At 39.1% G+C, this 20,470-nt stretch overlaps 2 protein-coding genes across 3 annotated transcripts; both read left to right on the forward strand.

Moving 5' to 3' along the window:
• The first annotated feature begins 275 nt into the window (after positions 1 to 275).
• On the forward strand, positions 276 to 1,220 carry LOC132655410 (olfactory receptor 1). The gene has a single exon (XM_060388424.1). It carries the CDS (start codon positions 276 to 278, stop codon positions 1,218 to 1,220), a length of 945 nt encoding a protein of 314 aa, XP_060244407.1.
• An 11,129-nt stretch (positions 1,221 to 12,349) lies between these two features.
• Positions 12,350 to 13,417, forward strand: LOC110559269 (olfactory receptor 1468). Of its 2 annotated transcripts, XM_060388425.1 has the most exons (2): positions 12,350 to 12,362; positions 12,483 to 13,417. In XM_060388425.1, the coding sequence occupies exons 1-2, from the start codon at positions 12,350 to 12,352 to the stop codon at positions 13,415 to 13,417; spliced, it is 948 nt and encodes a 315-aa protein (XP_060244408.1). The 2 variants fall into 2 exon arrangements, with proteins under 2 accessions (XP_060244408.1, XP_021510294.2); XM_021654619.2 differs by lacking the exon at positions 12,350 to 12,362 and having other exon boundaries at positions 12,473 to 13,417.
• The last annotated feature ends 7,053 nt before the right edge of the window (positions 13,418 to 20,470 follow it).

Here is a 20,470-nt window from a genome sequence, read left to right on the forward strand (position 1 = left end):
AAATCAAACAGATAAGAAAAAACACAGTGAACTGTGTGTCTCAGAATCGGATACATAAAACGTTTAGGAAGTAATGAAACACTGAAACATAATAGAAATACCTAACTATTCAGCATCAGTATTATAGAGATAACAAACATTTAGGGTGTGTATGTAATTATTATAATGATTAAGGAATTATTGTTGCTGAATGCGAAACAGATAATTAACAAGAAGATATGATATTTATTTTGAAAGATAATGCTATATTTTCTCTTATAGGTATTACAGACAGCATGACAGAAGGGAACCAAACTGTTATCTCAAAGTTCCTCCTCCTGGGCCTGCCCATTCCCCCAGAGCACCAGCACCTGTTCTATGCCCTGTTCCTGGTCATGTACCTCACCACTGTCCTGGGAAACTTCATCATCCTCATCCTCATTCTACTGGACTCCCATCTCCACACACCCATGTACTTGTTTCTCAGCAACTTGTCCTTCTCTGACCTCTGCTTTTCCTCCGTCACAATGCCCAAGTTGCTACAGAACATGCAGAGCCAAGATCCATCCATCCCTTATGCAAGTTGCCTGGCACAGATATATTTCTTTCTGTTTTTTGGAGATCTTGGCAACTTCCTCCTCGTAGCCATGGCCTATGACCGCTATGTGGCCATCTGTTTCCCCCTTCATTACACCAGCATCATGAGCCCCAAGCTCTGTGGGAGTCTGGTGGTGCTGTGCTGGGTGCTGACCACATTCCATGCCATGCTGCACACCCTGCTCATGGCCAGATTGTCATTCTGTGAGGACAACATGATCCCCCACTTTTTCTGTGACATGTCTGCTCTGCTGAAGCTGGCCTGTTCTGACACGCATGTTAATGAGGTGGTGATATTTATTGTGGTTAGTGTCTTTCTTGTCCTTCCATTTGCATTCATTATCATGTCTTATGTAAGAATTGTGTCTTCCATTCTCAAGGTCCCTTCTTCTCGAGGTATCCGTAAAGCCTTCTCCACCTGTGGTTCCCACCTGTCTGTGGTGTCTCTGTTCTATGGGACAGTCATTGGTCTCTACTTATGTCCATCAGCTAATAACTCTACTGTGAAGGAGACTGTCATGTCATTGATGTACACAGTGGTGACTCCAATGCTGAACCCCTTCATCTACAGCTTGAGGAACAGAGACATAAAGGGGGCTCTGGAAAGAATCTTTTGCAAAAAGAAAATTCAACTAAACCTATGATATTAAAACTTGGAAATTTAACCCAGTTTCATCTCATAAACATATTAATGTAAACATTAGAATTTTCCATCATGGAAGCCTACCGTGTTCATAGATCATACTACTTGTCCACTTCACTAAGTACTTGAGCTAAGTAGTTTAACATGGAGAGTGGGTCTTAGGGACCTGATTTGCCATTCTCTCTGTCTTGCCCATGTAGTCCCAGAAAATGATAGTGTAATGCACTACTCTACTTGATTCCTGTTTATTCTGATATGAAGCTATTCTAGAATTTTACCACATGCCCAAATTACTGCTTTACCATCTCTCTGCTTTTTGAGTAGCACTTGTAATTCAACACAAAATCAGCAATATCCAAATACCTGACCTTCCCACCCTCCCTGGCTTTTTGTTGTTGCTGTTGTTGTTATTTGTTCTTATCTTATTCTTTAATTCTCATATCATCTATTTATTTTGATGTTTACATAATTTTTCTCTTATTTTACTTGGCATCTTTATTTTTCACAAAAACAAGAAAGAAGGCTAGAGACAAACACAAAGTTAATTAAGCCTCTCTTTTGCTTTTTAAGTGGCTAGTTTTTTAGAACAGTAATTGGTTAAGTCCCTGCCAGCCCCCTCCCAGGGTCCAGCCCAGCCTCTTCAAATGTTTCTCCCCATCATTCTCTTCTCACTCTGCTAGCCACCCCTCTCTCAGCCTCAGCTGGCTTTTTATGTCCTAGTCTGTTCCCACAAATCCAAGAGGCAACCAACACTGAAAGTCATAGGGTCAAGCAGTTCTAACAGCTAAGAATTCTTAAATTCTAGCAACTACAAATCTTTTAAAGGAGCAGGCACACAAAAGAACTCATATGAAACTGATATTTTCCTCTCTTAATATGTGCATATGATTTGTTTTCTATCACTGTTTTACTGGCTAAGGACTGAATTTCAACACCTCCTATCACCTGTGCCTATGGATGAACCTAAGTGATACAAAAACCTCTCCGATACATCAAATTGTTCCCCTTTCTCCCACTTTAAAAGAAAAGGATTGGCCATTGTTTTCAGATCACTTGGTGTCGCATGATAGGAGCCAGGATTTCAAATTTGTCTCATTTTTGTTGTTGTTGTTTTGTCCCTCAGAGTGTGCCATACAAACACTTTTTTTACAATCTCAGATATTCTGCTGAAATGAACATTTCATTGGAAGCTAATTTTCCTCCAAGCTCCTCAATATTCTGTGTATCTCCTCGGTGTAAGTATCTGCCTGCAGGTCTATAGGCAGCTCAACATGCAACACTTACACAGTGTTAAACTCTGTTTTCTGTAGGATAGTTTTCCTTGTCATTTATCTCATTTCTTGACTGATGATGTCACCTCTCACCCAGTATCTTAAGTGGTCACTTATCTACAAAACTTACCCAGGGTCCTCCTTCTTACTTAGCTTCTTTAGGCGTACAGATGTTAGTATATTTATCCTATATTGTATGTCTAATATTCACTGATAAGTGAGTATATACCATGTATGTCTTTCTGCTTCTGGGATACCTCACTCAGGATGATCTTAATATTGGTCTGAAATATCTTCTGTTCTCTGTGTTTTTGTTGATGGCATACATGCAACTCCAAAATTTCAGTGACTTAGTAGAAGATAATTAGAAAAATCAAATAGAAAGTTAATATTTAAATTAACCAATGCAATCTTAAAAATGAACCCAATAGTCAATAGCAATGAAAATTAGGTTCACTGGCTCTAGGAAGGGCACAGATTACAATAAATTGATATATACATTGGCTTTATGAAGAATCTCTCCCTCTAAAAATATTTTGAAATGACAATGTCATTAAGTTGTGGGCTACCCACATTATCATTATTTGTGGGTTACCATGTAATGTTTTAAAGTGTGTATCATTGTGTGATGCTTCAAATCAAATTAAACAAGATTGTGGTGTAAAATATTTATCATTTCATGATGAAAACTAACAAAATCCCTCTTTCTTGTCTTTTGAGATAAACAGTACAGAAATGTAGCTAATATGGAACAGCAGTCCTGGATTTTTGTCTGTGTCTGCTTCTTAGAGCACGTTGATCAGCCTGACACCCCACCCCATGCCTCAGTCTATGGTGTCTGGGTCATTCAACCCCCAACTTCTACAAGATAAACTTTTTAAAATTCCATCTAAGAATTAAGTCACATGACACACATCTTATCATGCCTGACTTTTCTCATTAATTGTAGGAAGTGGAAACTGCTCTGCTCCCATTCATGTTGCTAGAAAGAACAGTACCTCATTGTGCTTGTTGCCTGAGTTATATTCCTCTGTGTGCGTGTGCTGCTTTTCCTGATTCACTCAAGAGCAAAGCGGTGCAGGTTGTTTCCACTTCTTGACTAGATCGTGTTTGTGAGGACATTTCTACAGATTGTTAGGTCATAAAGTCTATGATCAATGAATAGTTACCTGGATAGACTCATGATATGATGTCACAGAGGCATGTGGAAAAGTAGAAAGTGGAGCCTAATTTCCTACTGGAGAAAATAGTTCACCAGGTATGTGTCATTTGAAGCAATATCTGCTTTGACTTCTTCCTGTATTCCCCTTTACTCTCCTTGCTGGCCACCACCTTTTGGACTGGTTTTCTTAGTCACACCTTACCCACCATGGTGAATTACAGTCTCTGAAGCTGTGGACACAGACTTCTCTGGGAACAGAGAATGGCACTTTCCTTTTCGGGCCTTCCTCATCCTCAGGGGAGCCAACACACAGCACCAGTGATGCTGAGCACAGAACTCACTAACACTAACACTAACACTAACATTAACACTAACACTAACACTTATACTTACATTCAGCATTGTCTCTGAACTAAAATGAGAAGAATACAGAACAGTGATAACAGGCAATATAGAGACAAATATCAGTAGCCTATAGGCCATTGATGTACTCAGGGAATTTGCGCCCATTATCATCACTAGCGCTTGAGATAACTTTCCCGCATGCACCCCCTTCGATGCTTGCAAGGGGCCCCTCCCTCACACTGAAGGCATTTACATTCTCTAGCACCCTGTCCCTCAGGGCATACTTAAACACACACACACACACACACACACACACACACACACGATTGCCTGCATTTGTTCTTCTGCATCCACAGACTTTCCTCCCAAGGTACAGCTGAAACACCAACGCACATGCTGAAACCACTGGACCTCTCTCATCTTCCTGAAGAATTCTCCAGACACCAGAGAAAGATGGTGCCAGTCTGATCTGCAGAATCCAGGAACAAACAGTGAAGGTTACGAATAAGCAAATGACCAGGGGTTGGTGAAAGAACACATCCAACAAAAATCAGGACATCATGGTTTCACCAGCAACCCCAAAAATTAATGGATACTCCAATTCATCAGAAACACAGGAAAATGACTTTAAAGCTATGTTTATCCAGTTATTAGAGGCATATAAAGAGGAAACAAACAAATCTCTCAGAGAAATAGCCATGCAAATACAGACAATTAAAGAGGAAACAAACAAACCTCTCAAAGAATTGGCTACCCAAGTGGAGGCAAAGAAAGAGGAAATGAACAAAACTCCCAAAGAAACACAAGCAAATTTAGCCAAACAAACAGAGGCACAAGTAAAGGCACAATTAGCAGCATATAGAGAGGAAATGAACAAAAAAATAGAGACCTTCATAGAGAAACAGGAATTCACATTCAAACAGATGAAGGAAATGGTGCAAGGCATAAAAACAGAATTAGAATCAATAAAGAAAACACAAACTGAGAAAACCCTGGACCTGGAGAACCTCGAGAAAAGATCAAGAAACTACAAAGGTAAGCATCACCAATAGAACACAAGAGATGGAAGAGAGATTCTCTGGTGCTGAAGATACACTTGCAGAAATTGTACTTCTCTCAAAGAAAAAGTAAAATCAGAAAATTCCCAAACACAAAATATCCAAAAAATCAAGGACATTGTGAATAGACAAAACCTAAGAATAATAGGAATTGATGAAAAAGAAGATACCAGGCTCCAAGGTCCAGGAAATATTTTCAAGATAATAATAGAAGAAAATTTTCCCAACCTAAAGAAAGATATGTCCATAAATATACAAGAGGCCTACAGAATACCAAATAGACTAGACCAGAAAAGAAACTCCTCATATCACATCATAGTCAAAACACTAAATCTACAGAATAAAGAAAAGATATTAAAAGCAACAAGGGAAAAAGGCCAAGTAACATATAAAGGTAGACTCTCAGAATCACACCAGACTTCTCATCAGAAACTATGAAAGCCAGAAGGGCCTGGGCAGGTGTCATGCAGACTTTAAAGGACCACAGATGCCAACCCAGATTACTATACCCTGCAAAGCTTTCAATCAACATAGATGGAGAAAACAAAATATTCCAAGACAAAACTAAATTTAAGCAATATCTACACAGCAAATGAGCCTCACAGAAGATACTAGAAGGAAAACTTAAATCCAATGAAAACAATTATACCCAAGTAAACATAGGATACAGATAATTTCCCAACAAAAATTAAAAGAAAATAAGCAATGAATCACAGTAAGACCACCAACTCCACAATAATAAGAACTAACGTTCAATGGTCAGTATTATCTATCAACATCAATTGACTCAATTCTCTAATAAAAAGACACAGACTAACAGAATGGGTGCAGAAACAGGATCCAACATTCTGCTGCATCCAAGAAACACACCTATGCAACAAAGATAAACCCTACCTCAGAGTAGAGGAATGGAAAAATGTTTTTCAAGCAAATTGACCCAGAAAACAAGCTGGGGTAGCTATCCTAATATCTAATAAAATAGACTTTCAACCAAAATTAATCAAAAAATATGAGGAGGGGCACTATATCTCATCAAAGGAAAAATCCACCAAGAGGGCATCACAATTCTGAACATCTATGCCCCAAACACAAGAGTCCCTACATTTGTAAATGAAATATTATTAAAGCTTAAATCACATATTGATCCCAACACCTTAATAGTGTTGGGATCAATATGTGATTTTTCTCCCCAAGAGCATCAATATGTGATTTCTCCCACTCTCACCAAGAGACAGATCATCTAGACAGAAGCCAAATAGGGAAATAAAGGCACTTACAAAAGCCATAATTCAAATGGACCTAGTAAATGTCTACAGAACTTTTCACCCAAACTCAAGAGTATACCTTCTTTTCAGCACCTCATGGAACCTTCTCCAAAATAAACCATATAGTTGGCCACAAAGCAAGCCTCAACAGATACAAGAAGATTGAAATAATCCCCTGTACTCTATCTGACCACCATGGACATGTTGTTGATGTCTGAGCTGGACCTCAACAACAACAGAAATAGCAAAAAGCCTACTGCACATGGAAACTGAACAACTGCTACTCAATGACAGCTGGGTTAAGGAAGAAATAAAGAAAGAAATTAAAGACTTCCTAGAATTCAATGAAAATGAAGGTACAACATACACAAATTTATGGGACACAATGAAAGCAGTGCTCCGAGGAAAGTTCATAGCACTGAGAGCCTTCAAGAAGAAATTTGTAACATCTCATACAAGCAACTTAATGGCCCAACTGAAAGCCCTAGGAAAAAAAGAAGCAGACACACCCAAGAGGAGCAGATGGCTAGAAGTAATCAAACTCAGGGCTGAAATCAATAAAGTAGAAACAAATAAAACAATTCAAAGAATCAATGAAACCAAGAGCTGGTTCTTTAGAAAATCAACAAGATAGACAAACCTTTAGCCAAACTAACTAAAAGGCTGACTAAGAGAGAAATATCCAAATCAGCAAAATCAGAAATGAAAAGGGGGATATAACTACAGACACTGAGGAAATCCAAACAATCATTAGGTCATACTACAAAAACCTATAGACCACAAAATTTGAAAATCTAAAGGAAATGGACTATTTTCTTGATAGGTTCCATCTACCAAAATTAAGTCAAGATCAGGTAAAAAGATTGAATATTCCTGTATACCCCAAGGAAATTGAAGGAGTCATCAACAGTATCCCTTCCAAAAAAAGCCCTGGCCAAATGGTTTCAGCACGGAATTCTACCATACCTTCAAAGAAGGGCCAACTCCAATTCTCTTCAAAGTATTCCACAAAATAGAAACAGAAGGAACATTACCAAACTCTTTCTATAAAGCCCCAGTCACCTTGATACCTAAACCACACAAAAACCCAACAAAAAATAAAGAACTTCAGACCTATCTCTCTTATGAACACTGATGAAAAAATACTCAATAAAATACTTGCAAACCGAATACAAGAACACATAAAAGCTATAATCCAAGTGGATCAAAGACCTCAACATAAAACCAAATACACTAAATCAGTTAGAAAAAAAAGTGGGGAGGAACCTAGAACTCATTGATAGAGGAGACAACTTCCTGAACAGAACACCAACAGCACAGGCTCTAAGAGCAACAATCAATAAATGGGACCTCATGAAACTGAAAAGCTTCTGTAAAGCAAAAGACACTGTCATCAGAACAAAACCACAGCCTACAGACTGGGAAAGGATCTTCACCAACCCTATATCTGACAGAGGGCTGATATCCAGAATATATAAAGAAATAAAGAAGTTAAAAGGCAATAAATCAAGCAATGCAATTAAAAAATGGGGTTAGGGCTAAACAGAATTCTCTGTAGAGGAATTCCTCTGTAGAGGAATATCGAATGGCAAAGAAACACTTAAAGAGATGCTTAACATCCTTAGCAATCAGAGAGATGTAAATCAAAACAACCCTGAGATTTCACCTTACACCCATCAGAATGGCTAAAATAAAAAACTCAAATGACAACCCATGCTAGATAGGTTGTGGAGAAAGGGGAACCTCTTCCATTGCTGGTGGGAATGTAAACTTGTAAAATCACTTTGGAAATCAATCTGGCACTTTCTCAGACAATTAGGAATACTGGACATTAGAAGTAGAAGAAAACAAGTAACAGGACAGGAGCCTACCACAGAGGGCCTCTGAAAGACTCTACCTAGCAGTGTATCAAAGCAGATGCTGAGACTCACAACCAAAACTTTGGCAGAGTGCAGGGAATCATATGAAAGAAGGGGGAGTTAGTATGACCTGGAGAGGACAGGAGCTCCACAAGGACCAAATATTTCTGGGCACAGGGGTCTTTTATGTTTCTCCAACCAAGGACCATGAATGGATATAACCTAGAACCCCTGCCCAGATGTAGCCCATGGCAGCTCAGTATCCAAGTGGGTTCCCTAGTTAGGGGAACAGGGACTGTCTCTGACATGAACTCAATGGCTGTTTCTTTGATCTCCCATCCCCATGAGGGAGGAGCAGCCTTGCTAGACCACAGAGGAGGACATTGTAGCCAGTCCTTAAGAGATCTGATGGAAGGGGAGGAGGACCTCCTATATCAGTGGACTTAGAGAGGGAAAGGGAGGAGATGAGGGAGGGAGGGTGGGGTTGGGAGGGAATGAGGGAGGGGGCTACGGCTGGGAAACAAAGTAAATAAACTGTAATTAATATAAAAGAATAAAAATTTAAGAAAAAAAAAGGAGATAATGGACAAGTTGTTATATCCTTTCAACAAAAAATGATGCAGAGTAAACTTTCCACTCCAAAACCAAGGAACTGGAACACAGAAATATTTGTACCAAAGCCAGGCCATAATCCAGCATGGTGAACAGTAAGTCTTGGAAGTTCTTGTCAAGCACCCAGGCACATAGGAATCATGAGTGCAATTGAGTTCAAACCCTGATTTGACATGGGAATCTAGGCTGCTTCTTTCTTGGCATGAAGAAAGATAAGCATGATCTTAAGGAATTCATCAAACATTGTTTTTATTCCTATCCTTTGCATCTGTTGAGAGGTATAAGAAGTTGAGTCATAAATTCTAATTCTTTTTGGCATCATGGTATATCTTGAGGGCTGTTTATACAGACTTATGTTTTACTCAGAGAATACCACTTGGGAAAGCGGTAAAAAAAAAAAAAAAAAAAAAAAAAAAAAAAAACACATTTTAAAATATGTGTTTTCCATGGTGATGGTCTCTCCAAGAGCAACTAATCGCTTCTGTACATTTTCATATTCATATATTCTTTTAAATTATGAAGTTTAGTCCCTAATTATTCCTCAGAATACAAGGTCAAGTAACATGGGAATCCAGCTCATCCCCTGAACAAGTTATTAATAAGCATCTACCTATGATTTCTCTTCTTCACATTCCCTCTAAGTGTAGTAACACATGATCAATGACTGTAGTCAGTCACAACCACAGGACTCAGATCTGGTCCTAGAAAGGTCCTGGATAATTACACTAATGAGCTGTTCAGGATCTGGCCTCCTCTGGGATACAGAGCCTCTTAAGCCCAGAGATGACTGTAAGGAGAGACAGGAAAAGGGCGATGCAGATGCTGTTGTCCAGAGACTATTTTTCCTATGACCACAGTGAATAACGAGAAGCATATTATACCAGGGACTGTGTGTCAGCCTCAAACATTCTGGATGAGTTGGCAGCTGGGCAAATGGGCTGCACTGTCCTTCCAGCCCAAGGGTTTCAGCGTCCTGCAGTGTATGATGCTCTGTAGGAAGGCTTTGCAGATATAGTAATTTCCTTCTTTGTCATCTCTCCCTTCAGAGACTTCGCCACATCCTGAAGGTGTTTGAATTAATAGTTACCATCTGAATTATTTTATTCTTGGCATAGTCCCTCTTATTAATTGCTGAGGAATTATTTTCCTAAGATTACACCTGTTGCACTGTGACAATAATGACTTCCTTTGACTTTGTTATGGTACATTAATAAACTTTAACCACAAAGACATTAACTTCATCTGATGGAACTCACCAATCAAGATTTTTAAGTGATAATGTAAGTACTGCCTGCCTACTCCAGCACCCACCTGTCCTTGCCTGGTCTTCCATTTATAATGTAGGTTCGGAGCGACAGAACCAGAATCCATGTTTTCACAGAAGTCCAGGTAGTTTCTATTTAATGTAAAATACACTATCTTCTGGGGGATACCTATAAGCTGTCTTGGTTAAGAATTACTGAAGAAGGTACAAAGCTTACTGGATCACTGAGGGCAGACCTGCTTTACTTGTCAACTTCAAAACATACTGCAATATGTTGGCATTTTTGAAAAAAAAAAAACAGAAGTGTGTGTGTGTATGTGTGTCTTGGTCTGGGTAGGTTTTTTTGAGCCCACACAATACTGAGAACTGATCAGTGTCTGTGAAGCCAGTCGGCAGAGGAGTCTCCAGGCTGAGTAGAGGTTGCACACAGGTTCCTTTACAAGGAAGTCTGGAGACGGGATTTTTACTGAGGAAACTGCACATTTTCCTCTTAGCTTCACTGACTGCGTGAGGTGCATCACATTACAGAGGGCATCTCCTTTACTCTCAGTCTGCTGGTCTAATGCTAAGACATTGAAAACTATATTCTCAAGAGCATTAAAATTAGCATTTCACCAAAATCAGAGCCAGAGCCTGGTCCAATTCACACAGAAGTTAGTCACGACATGAATTCTTGTACCATGAAACATAAAATAATTTATATTGAGTCATCAAAATTATTGCACAAGGTAGTATATCAGACATATCTCTTTTTTAAATAAATACAGTAGCATTTGTCCCATTGACTACTGTCAAATTTAGATCATTAGCTAAATGATCAAGTCTAATGATTATGAATTTGGGAAAGTATGTTTTCAGACGGAGTCATTATGTTATCATGGCTGTCCTGGAACTCTATGTAGATGAGACTGGCCTCAGACTCACAAAGATCTGCTTGCCTCTGTCTCCAGAGTACTGGCATTAAAAGCATTGTACCACCACACCCAACCCTTGGGAAAAATTTGGTATGGATATTGGTTCTAATTTAGTGGTAGCCTGTGGCCTTTAATGTTTAAAGAATCTGTCTCAGACTGAGGCACAACTAGCAAACATTTATGAATCCTGCTCTCACACAATGCCACGTGTGTGGCACTATGCCACGTGCCGGCCCTGCTGCTAGATGAAGGATGCTATGGCCTGTCCCTCATGTAGTGCACAGCCTGGTGGGAACACTACATGAATCATGATCAGAGCAGTGAACCAGGTGAGAGGAGCATTGGATGCTGTGAGAGCATGACAGCAGATCTCAATCCAGAATGAAAATGTTTGATTAGCAAGTGGCATGTAATATCTATGAGAGATATATGAGGCTAACATCGGTGAAGGGGCTTAAGAGAAGAGGAAATTATAGGCAAGTGAAACAGCAAGTTTAAAAAGCTGGAAGCAAGAAATTATGATAGCATTGGAAAAGAGCAGCACACAGGCGCAACACTGCATGGGTAATACAGCATCATTTGAAAACATGAGCTTTGGATATTATTGGAGTTGGCTTGAATAAAATGAATGTTAATAATGTTAAATCCTTTAACCGATTTCCTAAAGCTCATCACATTAATTTACTCAAAAAGCTAATGGTTTGTACATTAGTAATCTTGTGTTTACATTCTCAGCATCATTTAGTTGCCAACCTAGTCTGGGAACGTGGTATTGAGACATTGACTGAATGATGTAGAAGGGTGGAGAGCAGCTACAGGGTTTGCTAGATTGATAATTCTAGAAAGAGAAATAAAATTGACAGATTTTGGATTTGATTTGTGGCTTGCAGACATTGAATTAATCATTTCCTAAATGTCACCTTAAAGAACTGAGAGAAGACTGAGAAGTGCAAGCTGGGAAAGAGCAAAGTGGAATCATGGTATCACTTGGATCTGCTGCACTTGACATGCCTATGACATATCCAAGAGATGATGACTACTAAGCAACAAGACAGAGTTCTGAAGGTTACACAGACTTCCACAGCTGAGTTTCAGATAGCAATTTAAGACACTAATATAAACAAATCTATATATGGAAGTATTAAGAAAGTTTCAGAATCATGAGAACCATCAATGTGTAATAGACGCTAAGAGAAAGGAGCCAATTACAAGTGCCGAGGATGGCCATTCAGACAGGTAAGGCAGAAACTAACGTATTGTTGTCACAGAAGCAAGTAGCTAAATGCATTAAAGAAATGATAGCATGCTGAAACATATAAGACGGTTAAAAAAAAAGAGGTAATCGGTGATTACAGAGATTCTAAGTTTATAATTATGGTTATGAGATCAACTGGTTTAAAAAGGAAAAAAAGAACCTATACGAAGAACATAGAAATCTGTATATTTCAATTGTATTTCTAAGGATCTGTGTCATTTTTCTCTTAAAGGTAAAGGAGAAAGAATATGACAGAAGGGAATCAAACTGTCATCTCCCAGTTCCTCCTCCTGGGCCTGCCCATCCCCCCAGAGCACCAGCACCTGTTCTATGCCCTGTTTCTGGCCATGTACCTCACCACTGTTCTGGGGAACCTCATCATCCTCATCCTCATTCAACTGGACTCCCGTCTCCACACGCCTATGTACTTGTTTCTCAGCAACTTGTCCTTCTCTGACCTCTGCTTTTCCTCTGTCACAATGCCCAAGTTGCTACAGAACATGCAGAGCCAAGTTCCATCTATCTCCTATGCAGGATGCCTGGCACAACTGTACTTCTATCTGTATTTTGCAGACCTCGAGAGCTTCCTTCTTGTGGTCATGGCCTATGACCGCTATGTGGCCATCAGCTTCCCCCTTCATTACACCAGCATCATGAGCTTCAAGCTCTGTGGGAGTCTGGTGGTGCTGTCCTGGGTGCTGACCACATTCCATGCCATGCTGCACACCTTGCTCCTGGCCAGACTCTCTTTCTGTAAGGACAATGTGATTCCCCACTTCTTCTGTGACATGTCTGCTCTGCTGAAGCTGTCTTGCTCTGACACACATGTTAACGAGCTGGTGATATTTATTATGGGAGGACTTGTTATTGTCATTCCATTCCTACTCATTATTGTGTCCTATGCACGAATTGTCTCCTCCATTCTCAAGGTCCCTTCTGCTCGAAGTATCCACAAGGTCTTCTCCACCTGTGGCTCCCACCTGTCTGTGGTGTCACTATTCTATGGGACAATTATTGGTCTCTATTTATGTCCATCTGCCAATAATTCCACTGTGAAGGAGACTGTCATGGCCATGATGTACACAGTGGTGACTCCCATGTTAAACCCCTTCATATACAGCCTGAGGAACAGAGAGATAAAGGGGGCCCTGGTAAGAGTTCTTTGTAAGAAGAAAAATCCCTCCTATCTGTGATAACTGCATTTGATGATTTTGAAAAACTTCATTCAATAAATAGACTATATTAACTTGGCGATACTATTTCAAATTTTCTCATTGTCATCTGGGATTTTGCTAAAAGAATAGGGCGGTTATTGTGCAGCATGTAAAAGAGAAGTCTATGTGTGCAGTTGAGGACATGATATGTTTGTGTAGCTGAATGTCCTATTTTGCTTTTCTTGAGTGATCCTGGTAAAGCATATATCAAAGCTACTGTTTTAGCGACCTCAATTTTTTTCATTTTTATTTTTATAGTAATTACAGTTTATTCACTTTGTATTCCAGCTGTAGCCCCCTTGCTTCTCTGCTCCCAATCCCCACCCTCCTTCGCTCGTCTCTTCCTATGCCCCTCTCCAAGTCCACAGATAGGGAAGGTCCTCCTCCCCTTCCATCTGACCCTAGCTTATGCAGTCTCATCTGAACTGGATACATTGTCCTCCTCTGTGGCATGGCAAGGCTTTTGCTCCCCCATCCAGGGGAGGCGCTCAAAGAGCACTGAGTTCATGTCATAAAGAGTCTCTGTTCCCCTTACTAGGGAACCCACTGGGATATTGAGATGCCATGGGCTACATTCGAGCAGGGGTTCCAGGTTATATCCATGAATGGTCCTTGATTGGTGTATCAGTCTCAGAAAAGACCCCGTGCCCAGATATTTTGGTTCCTCTTTGTGGAGCTCCTGTCCTCTCCAGGTCTTACTATCTCCCTCTTCTTTCCTAAGATTCCCTGCACTCTGCCCAAAGTTTGTTTATGAGTCTCATTATCTGCTTTTATACAATGCTGGGTAGAGGCCCTCCGTGGTAGGCTCCTGTCCTGTTTCCTGTTTTCTCTTTCTTCCAATGTCTGTCCTGTTCATCTTTCTGAGTGAGGATTGATCATCTTACCCAGGGTCCTACTTCTAGCTTGCCTTCTTTATGTGTTTAGATTATTGTAGGTTTCTCCCTTATTATATGTCTAATATCCACTTATAAGTGAGTATATACTGTGCGTGTTTTCTGTTTCTAGGACACCTCACTGGGGATGATCTTTTCTAGATCCCACCACTTGCCTGCAAATTTCATGATTTCCTTGTTTTTAGTTGCTGAGTAGTATTCCACAATTTCTGAGTAGTATACCACAATTTCTGTATCCATTCCCTCGCTGAGGGACACCTGGGTTGTTTCCTGGTTCTGGCTATTATGAATAAAGCTGCTAAGAACATGGTTGAACAAATCTCCATGTTGTGTACTTGAGCATATTTTGGATATATGCCTAGGAGTGGTATAGCTGGATCTTGAGGAAGTGCTACTCCTAATTGTCTGAGAAAGGGCCAAATTGATTTCCAAAATGGTTGTACAAGTTTACATTCCCACCAGCAATGGAGGAGGGTTCCACATCCTCTCCAGCATGTGTTGTCACTTGAGATTTTGATCTTAGCCATTCTGATGGGTGTAAGGTGAAATCTCAGGGTCGTTTTGATTTCCATCTCCCTGATGACTAAGGACATTGAGCATTTCTTTAAGTGTTTCTCTGCCATTCTATATTCCTCTACAGAGAATTCTCTGTTTAGCTTTGTACCCCATTTTTAATTGGATTACTGGATTTGTTGTTTTTTAACTTCTTTAGTTTTTTATGTACTCTGGATATTAGCCCTCTGTCAGATATAGGGTTGATGAAGATCCTTTCCCAGTCTGTAGGCAGTCGTTTTGTTCAGTTGACAGTGTCCTTTGCTTTACAGAAGCTTTTCATGAGGTCCCATTTATTGACTGTTGATCAATAGCCTATACTGTTGGTGTTATGTTCAGAAAGTTGTCTTCTGTACCAATGAGTTCTAGGCTCTTCCCCACTTTTTCTTCTAAAGAATTTAGTGTGTCTGGTTTTATGTTGAGGTCTTTCATCCACTTGGACTTTAGTTTTGTGCAGGGTGATAAATATGGATGAATCTATTTGCATTTTTCTGCATTTAGACATCCAATTATCCCAGCACCATTTGTTGAAGATGCTTTTTCCCCCATTGTATGGTTTTGGCTTCTTTGTCAAAAATCAAGTATCCGTAGGTGTGTGGGTTTATTTCTAGGTATTCCATTTGGTTCAATTGATCCACCATTCTGTTTCTATGCCAACACCATGCAGTTTTTATTACTATTTCTCAGTAGTACAGCTGGAGATCAAGGATGGAGATACCTCCAGATGATTAGTTGTTGTACAGGATTGTTTTGGCAATTCTGGGTTTTTTGTTTTTCCATATGAAGTTGAGAATTTTTCTTTCAAGTTCTGTAAAGAATTGTGTTGGTATTTTGATGGGAATTGCATTCAATCTGTAGATTTCTTTTGGCAGGATGGCCATTTCCACTATGCTAATCCTACCAATCCATGAGCATGGGAGATCATTCCATCTTCTGATATCCTCTTCTATTTCTTTCCTCAGAGACTTGGAGTTTTTTTAAACAGGTCTTTCAATCTGGACATTGCATTGTGATACTTATTCTAAGTACCACCTGTCTCAACTTTGTGTAAACATGCCAAAATAAAACAACCAGCCACAATGTTGAGCAATGGAGAGGAAAGAATAGATGGGAGAGGGAGGAGCCAGAGGACAGAAAGAAGTGGGAGGCAGAGGAGGAGCAGAGAGGAGAGAGTTGGGAGCAGAGGCTGGGGAGAGGTCTTGGAACGATGTGCAGAGATGGACTGGACCTCATATATCACTAAAAGCAAGTATAATGTGAGAAATGTGAATGGTAGAAGCCACATGGGCTTGGAGATTTAGGATGGAACAACTATTGCCCAGCATTGTGATCTAGGCTAATTAAATAAATCCTAGTCTCTGTGTGGTGAATGGGATATACAGCTGTTTAGGATTAACCACAGCTTTACTAAAAGATATATCAATAGTAAATATTTACAACAAATGGCACCCTTTAAATCATACTTTATCATAATTTGGGGGGGGAATAACCTCCCAGTGATAAAACCCAAACTTAAAATCTAAAAACTCCCAGGTCAATTACTATCTCTTTAAGAGAGACTCTTCAACTGGCCCAGGAGCAAAGACAGCCTCCCGTGGGCAGACCTGAGACTTAACAAAACTGGCTGCAGCTGCAGTCTAACTGAGGGGTACACAAGCATGGCTCCATTATACTGTGGCTGGCTCAGCTCAGCGCAGCTCACAGCCCTGGAAGGAAAGAAAGGAACTAGAGGCAGACAAACCTCTAGACAGAGTTTGGTCTAAAACTTCATCTAAAATAAAAAATACCATGGCAAAGGATGTTTTAATACCATTTGGCTTCATTTTGGCCATTATAATCATGGATCTGGTTGCAATATGTTTAATGTTAATGGTTCTTCTCCATGCCTTCTCTGAGAAAGTTCAAGAAGAAAATGGGGAAAAAACTAAGGATTGGAATACTAAGTTACAGACAAGAAAAAGGGCAGTCTTCCTAATAATTAGATTAATAATGTCTAAAATTCAAAGCTCTCTGGTTGCAAGATATTTGTCAGCTTTCTAGTAAGGGTCCACCAATTCACTGAAACATCAACAAAAAATAACCAACTGTGCTTTGTTTGTTACAGTGTAAATTAACACAACTGACCCCAAACATAAATTTTTCTTGTCTCTTCCTTGATTTTCATTTAAAGGCTTTGAGTTACAATGATATTGATTTAAATATATATATATATAGATATTTGAACAAGTTGGTGAAGGTACATGTCTTTATTCCCAAAACAAAGTAAAAAAAAAAAAAAAAAAAAAAAAGGCAGATCTCTGAGTTCAGGACTAATTTACAAGCTAATTTACATAATAAAAGATAAAAGCCAGGATGGCAACTCCTGCTGTTTAGCCACTTGCAGAGATAGTCTAAGATTCAAAATGACAAAATTTTCCTTGTAATTCTTTTTTCTTAATAATAGATGTTATTTCTAAAGATGTTCCACCACACAAGAACATTTGCTCAATCATATTCATAGCAACTTCATTCTTAATAGCCACAAACTGCAGACAACCTAGATGTCTCTCAACTGAAGAATAGAGAACAAAACTGTGGCACATTTACACAATGAATTGATATTCAGCTTGTTAAAAAAATTTTCTTTTTAGTTCTGTTGCTCTCCTTACAAAATTACTGTCCTCTCCAAATCTTACTGTTTTCCACTTCTTTCCTAAGATTCCCTGCACTCTGCCCAAAGGTTGCCTATAAGTCTCAGTATTTACATTGATAGTCTGCAAGGCAGAGCTTTTCAGAGCAACAGAACCAAAAAATCTGAGCACAGGAGTCTTTCCTGAGACTGATATTCCAACCAAGGACCATGCATGGAGATAACCTAAGACCCCTGCACAGATATAGCCCATGGCAGTTCAGTATCCCAGTGGGTTCCATTGTGATAGGAACAGGGACTGTCTCTGACATGAACTGATTGATCTGCTTTTTAATTACCTCCCCCTGAGGGGGAAGCAGCATTACCAGGCCACAGAAGAGGACAAGGCAGCCACTCCTGATGAGACCTAAATGACTAGGATCAGAAGGAAAGAAAAGGGGTCTTCCCCTATCAGTGGACTTGGGGAGGGGCATGCATGCAGAGGATGGAAGAAGGGAGGGATTGGGACGGGAGGAGGGAGGGAACTACAGGGGGATACAAAGTGAGTAAAGTGTAATTAATAAAGAAAAATAAAATTTAAAAAAGATGAAAAAAAAAAATAGATGTTATGCCCTTAGTGCTCTAAATGTTGGATTCACATATATTTTAGGTTTATGTAAAGCGAGATAATATCATACTGCTCTGGAAACTGTCTTATCCTTTTGAACATGAGACATTTTCACAGGGTAAAAATGTTGGTTATTCCTACGTAAAAAAGACACAAGAGGCTTACAGATGGAAAAGTACATGCCAGTCTAGTTAAGTCCTAAAAACTCAAAAATTATATTCATATGTTTAAAAAATAAAACTGTCCATCCCATATCAAAAAGGGGGCAAGCCAAAGATAGCCAAAGCCAATGTAAAAACCCAGGTACAAGATGCCTAGGGTATGCTTAAATGCTAAAGGTAAGAAGGAGTTTAAATAAAGTTTGGTTATAAAGACATAACTGCCCATTCTATGTAAAAAGGGAGATAGGAAAAATAGCTACAACATATATGATAATCTAGGGCTAAACCTCAAAACAGGTACAAGATACCTACGGTATGCTTATATCCTAAATTAAAAAGGAGTTTTTATAAAGTTTACTTAAAACATGCATTTTCTATTGCTCAAGGCAACTAGCTTGTCTCTCTAAAGGAGGGCCTTCTCTCTGGAAATAGGTAGCAGCTTGGCCTAATACAACAGGCACGCAAGAGCCCAAAAAGATATTTTGATCCATCCAACCTTATTTTGATTTCAACATGATAATTATTGTATGTTCAATAATAGTGGTATCTTATATTGCTGATCCTTTTACTTGGGAACAACTCTAAAACTAACTGAGACATAAAACATGTCTCTAGCCAAAAATTTCAACAATACTTGGCCAATAAATCCTTGGCTAGAATATCCTCAAAATGTATTATGCTAACCTTTTAATTTGCATAGATAAATTTGCCTTACAGTTTACTTTCATCCTGCACATCTCATACATTTATAATTTTATAACTCTATAATGCTTGTGAGAAATTATATGTTTGCAGAACAAAAGAACTGGACACCAGAGATACTGTATCAAACCTGACAGGATCCATTCTTCAGCATGCTGAGGCATTGACACATATGTTCCAGCATCTTGCATGTTCCAGCATTCTGCTTGTTCCTGCCTCGACTGCTTCAACCACTGTTTCTCATCAAAGCCTGCTCCCAAGAGAGCTTTGAAGAAAACTACCAATCTTAATTAGTCCAGCATTTTAGACTGTTCCAAACAGGACTTTTATTAAGCCTTTAATTTCTCAACATTCAAAGACTGGACCACAAATATTATTGATTGCTTAATTAACCAATTTTTCCCAATTTTCTTTGGGCACTGTAACAGAAATTCTGCATGTCCAAAATGTCAGCTAGAAGAAATCCATGAGAACAACATCCAATTTTCCTTAAAGGGGGTTGGGTAAGTTTTTGCTTGTTTTCTATGGCTCTGAATTTTTATTGTCATTGGGAGATGTTTATAAATTATTAATGATCTTATTCAGAATGAAACAAGGTTAGACTCAGATTTCTCTCTTTTCCTTTTTCTATCTTTCTTAGATAAGGAGAAAAAGGGTGAGAAAGATAGGAGTATACAGGGATGTCTTATAGGAATATGACAAAAGGTAGATTATTGAATCTACTCAACTTAGGGTTTTATTTGTTATTGTCAAATAAGGTTAATTTTAACTCTAGTATAGTTTTTTGCATATTGATGCAAAAATAAGTCTATTTTTGATACATTGGTATAAGCTTTAGTATATTGATACAAATTCAAAGTTACTTCCAATACTTTTAAGCTGCTATTAAAAACCGGTTAGGATATTAGGTAATGCAAGTTAATTGCTAGTTAATCAACTCATAGTCATGTCAGACACTAGTTTAATTTATCACAGGAGTATATATACATCCTAGATATAACAGATAGATATGATTTTGTAGACAGGTCGATTACATAAAGATAGGTAGTCTTCAAAACTTCAGAGATCTACAGAATATGGCATTTAAAATGCCTTTATTATTTTAAAGATATTTTAACAATGAGACAAGTCATCTCCTGGCAGCACCCCGCCTATCTGAAAGAAGATAATGAGCATCAAAGAACCTCCATATGGAGATGGCTTCAAATGTGACAAACAAGCCACTGGAGTAAAGAAAATACCTTCACTTCACAGCAGACAAATTCTCTGCCAAAAATGGGCAAGCTTAAATGCAAGACAAGTCAATTGCCGAACTCTGCCAAGACAGGGTAAGCAAGTCCTGAATAGTTCCTGCTTCACATATATGTCTGTCCTGTCCAGTGGGAGTTCAACGGGTTCCTAAGGAGGGGCAAAAAGAATGGGGTAGGACAGAGATTCGAAGAATGGAGACCAAGTCAGTTTATCCGATCAAGGCCTCATTTATTTGAA

This window comes from Meriones unguiculatus, chromosome 7, assembly GCF_030254825.1.
Source record: "Meriones unguiculatus strain TT.TT164.6M chromosome 7, Bangor_MerUng_6.1, whole genome shotgun sequence".
In the NCBI taxonomy this organism is placed as follows: Eukaryota; Metazoa; Chordata; class Mammalia; order Rodentia; family Muridae; genus Meriones; species Meriones unguiculatus.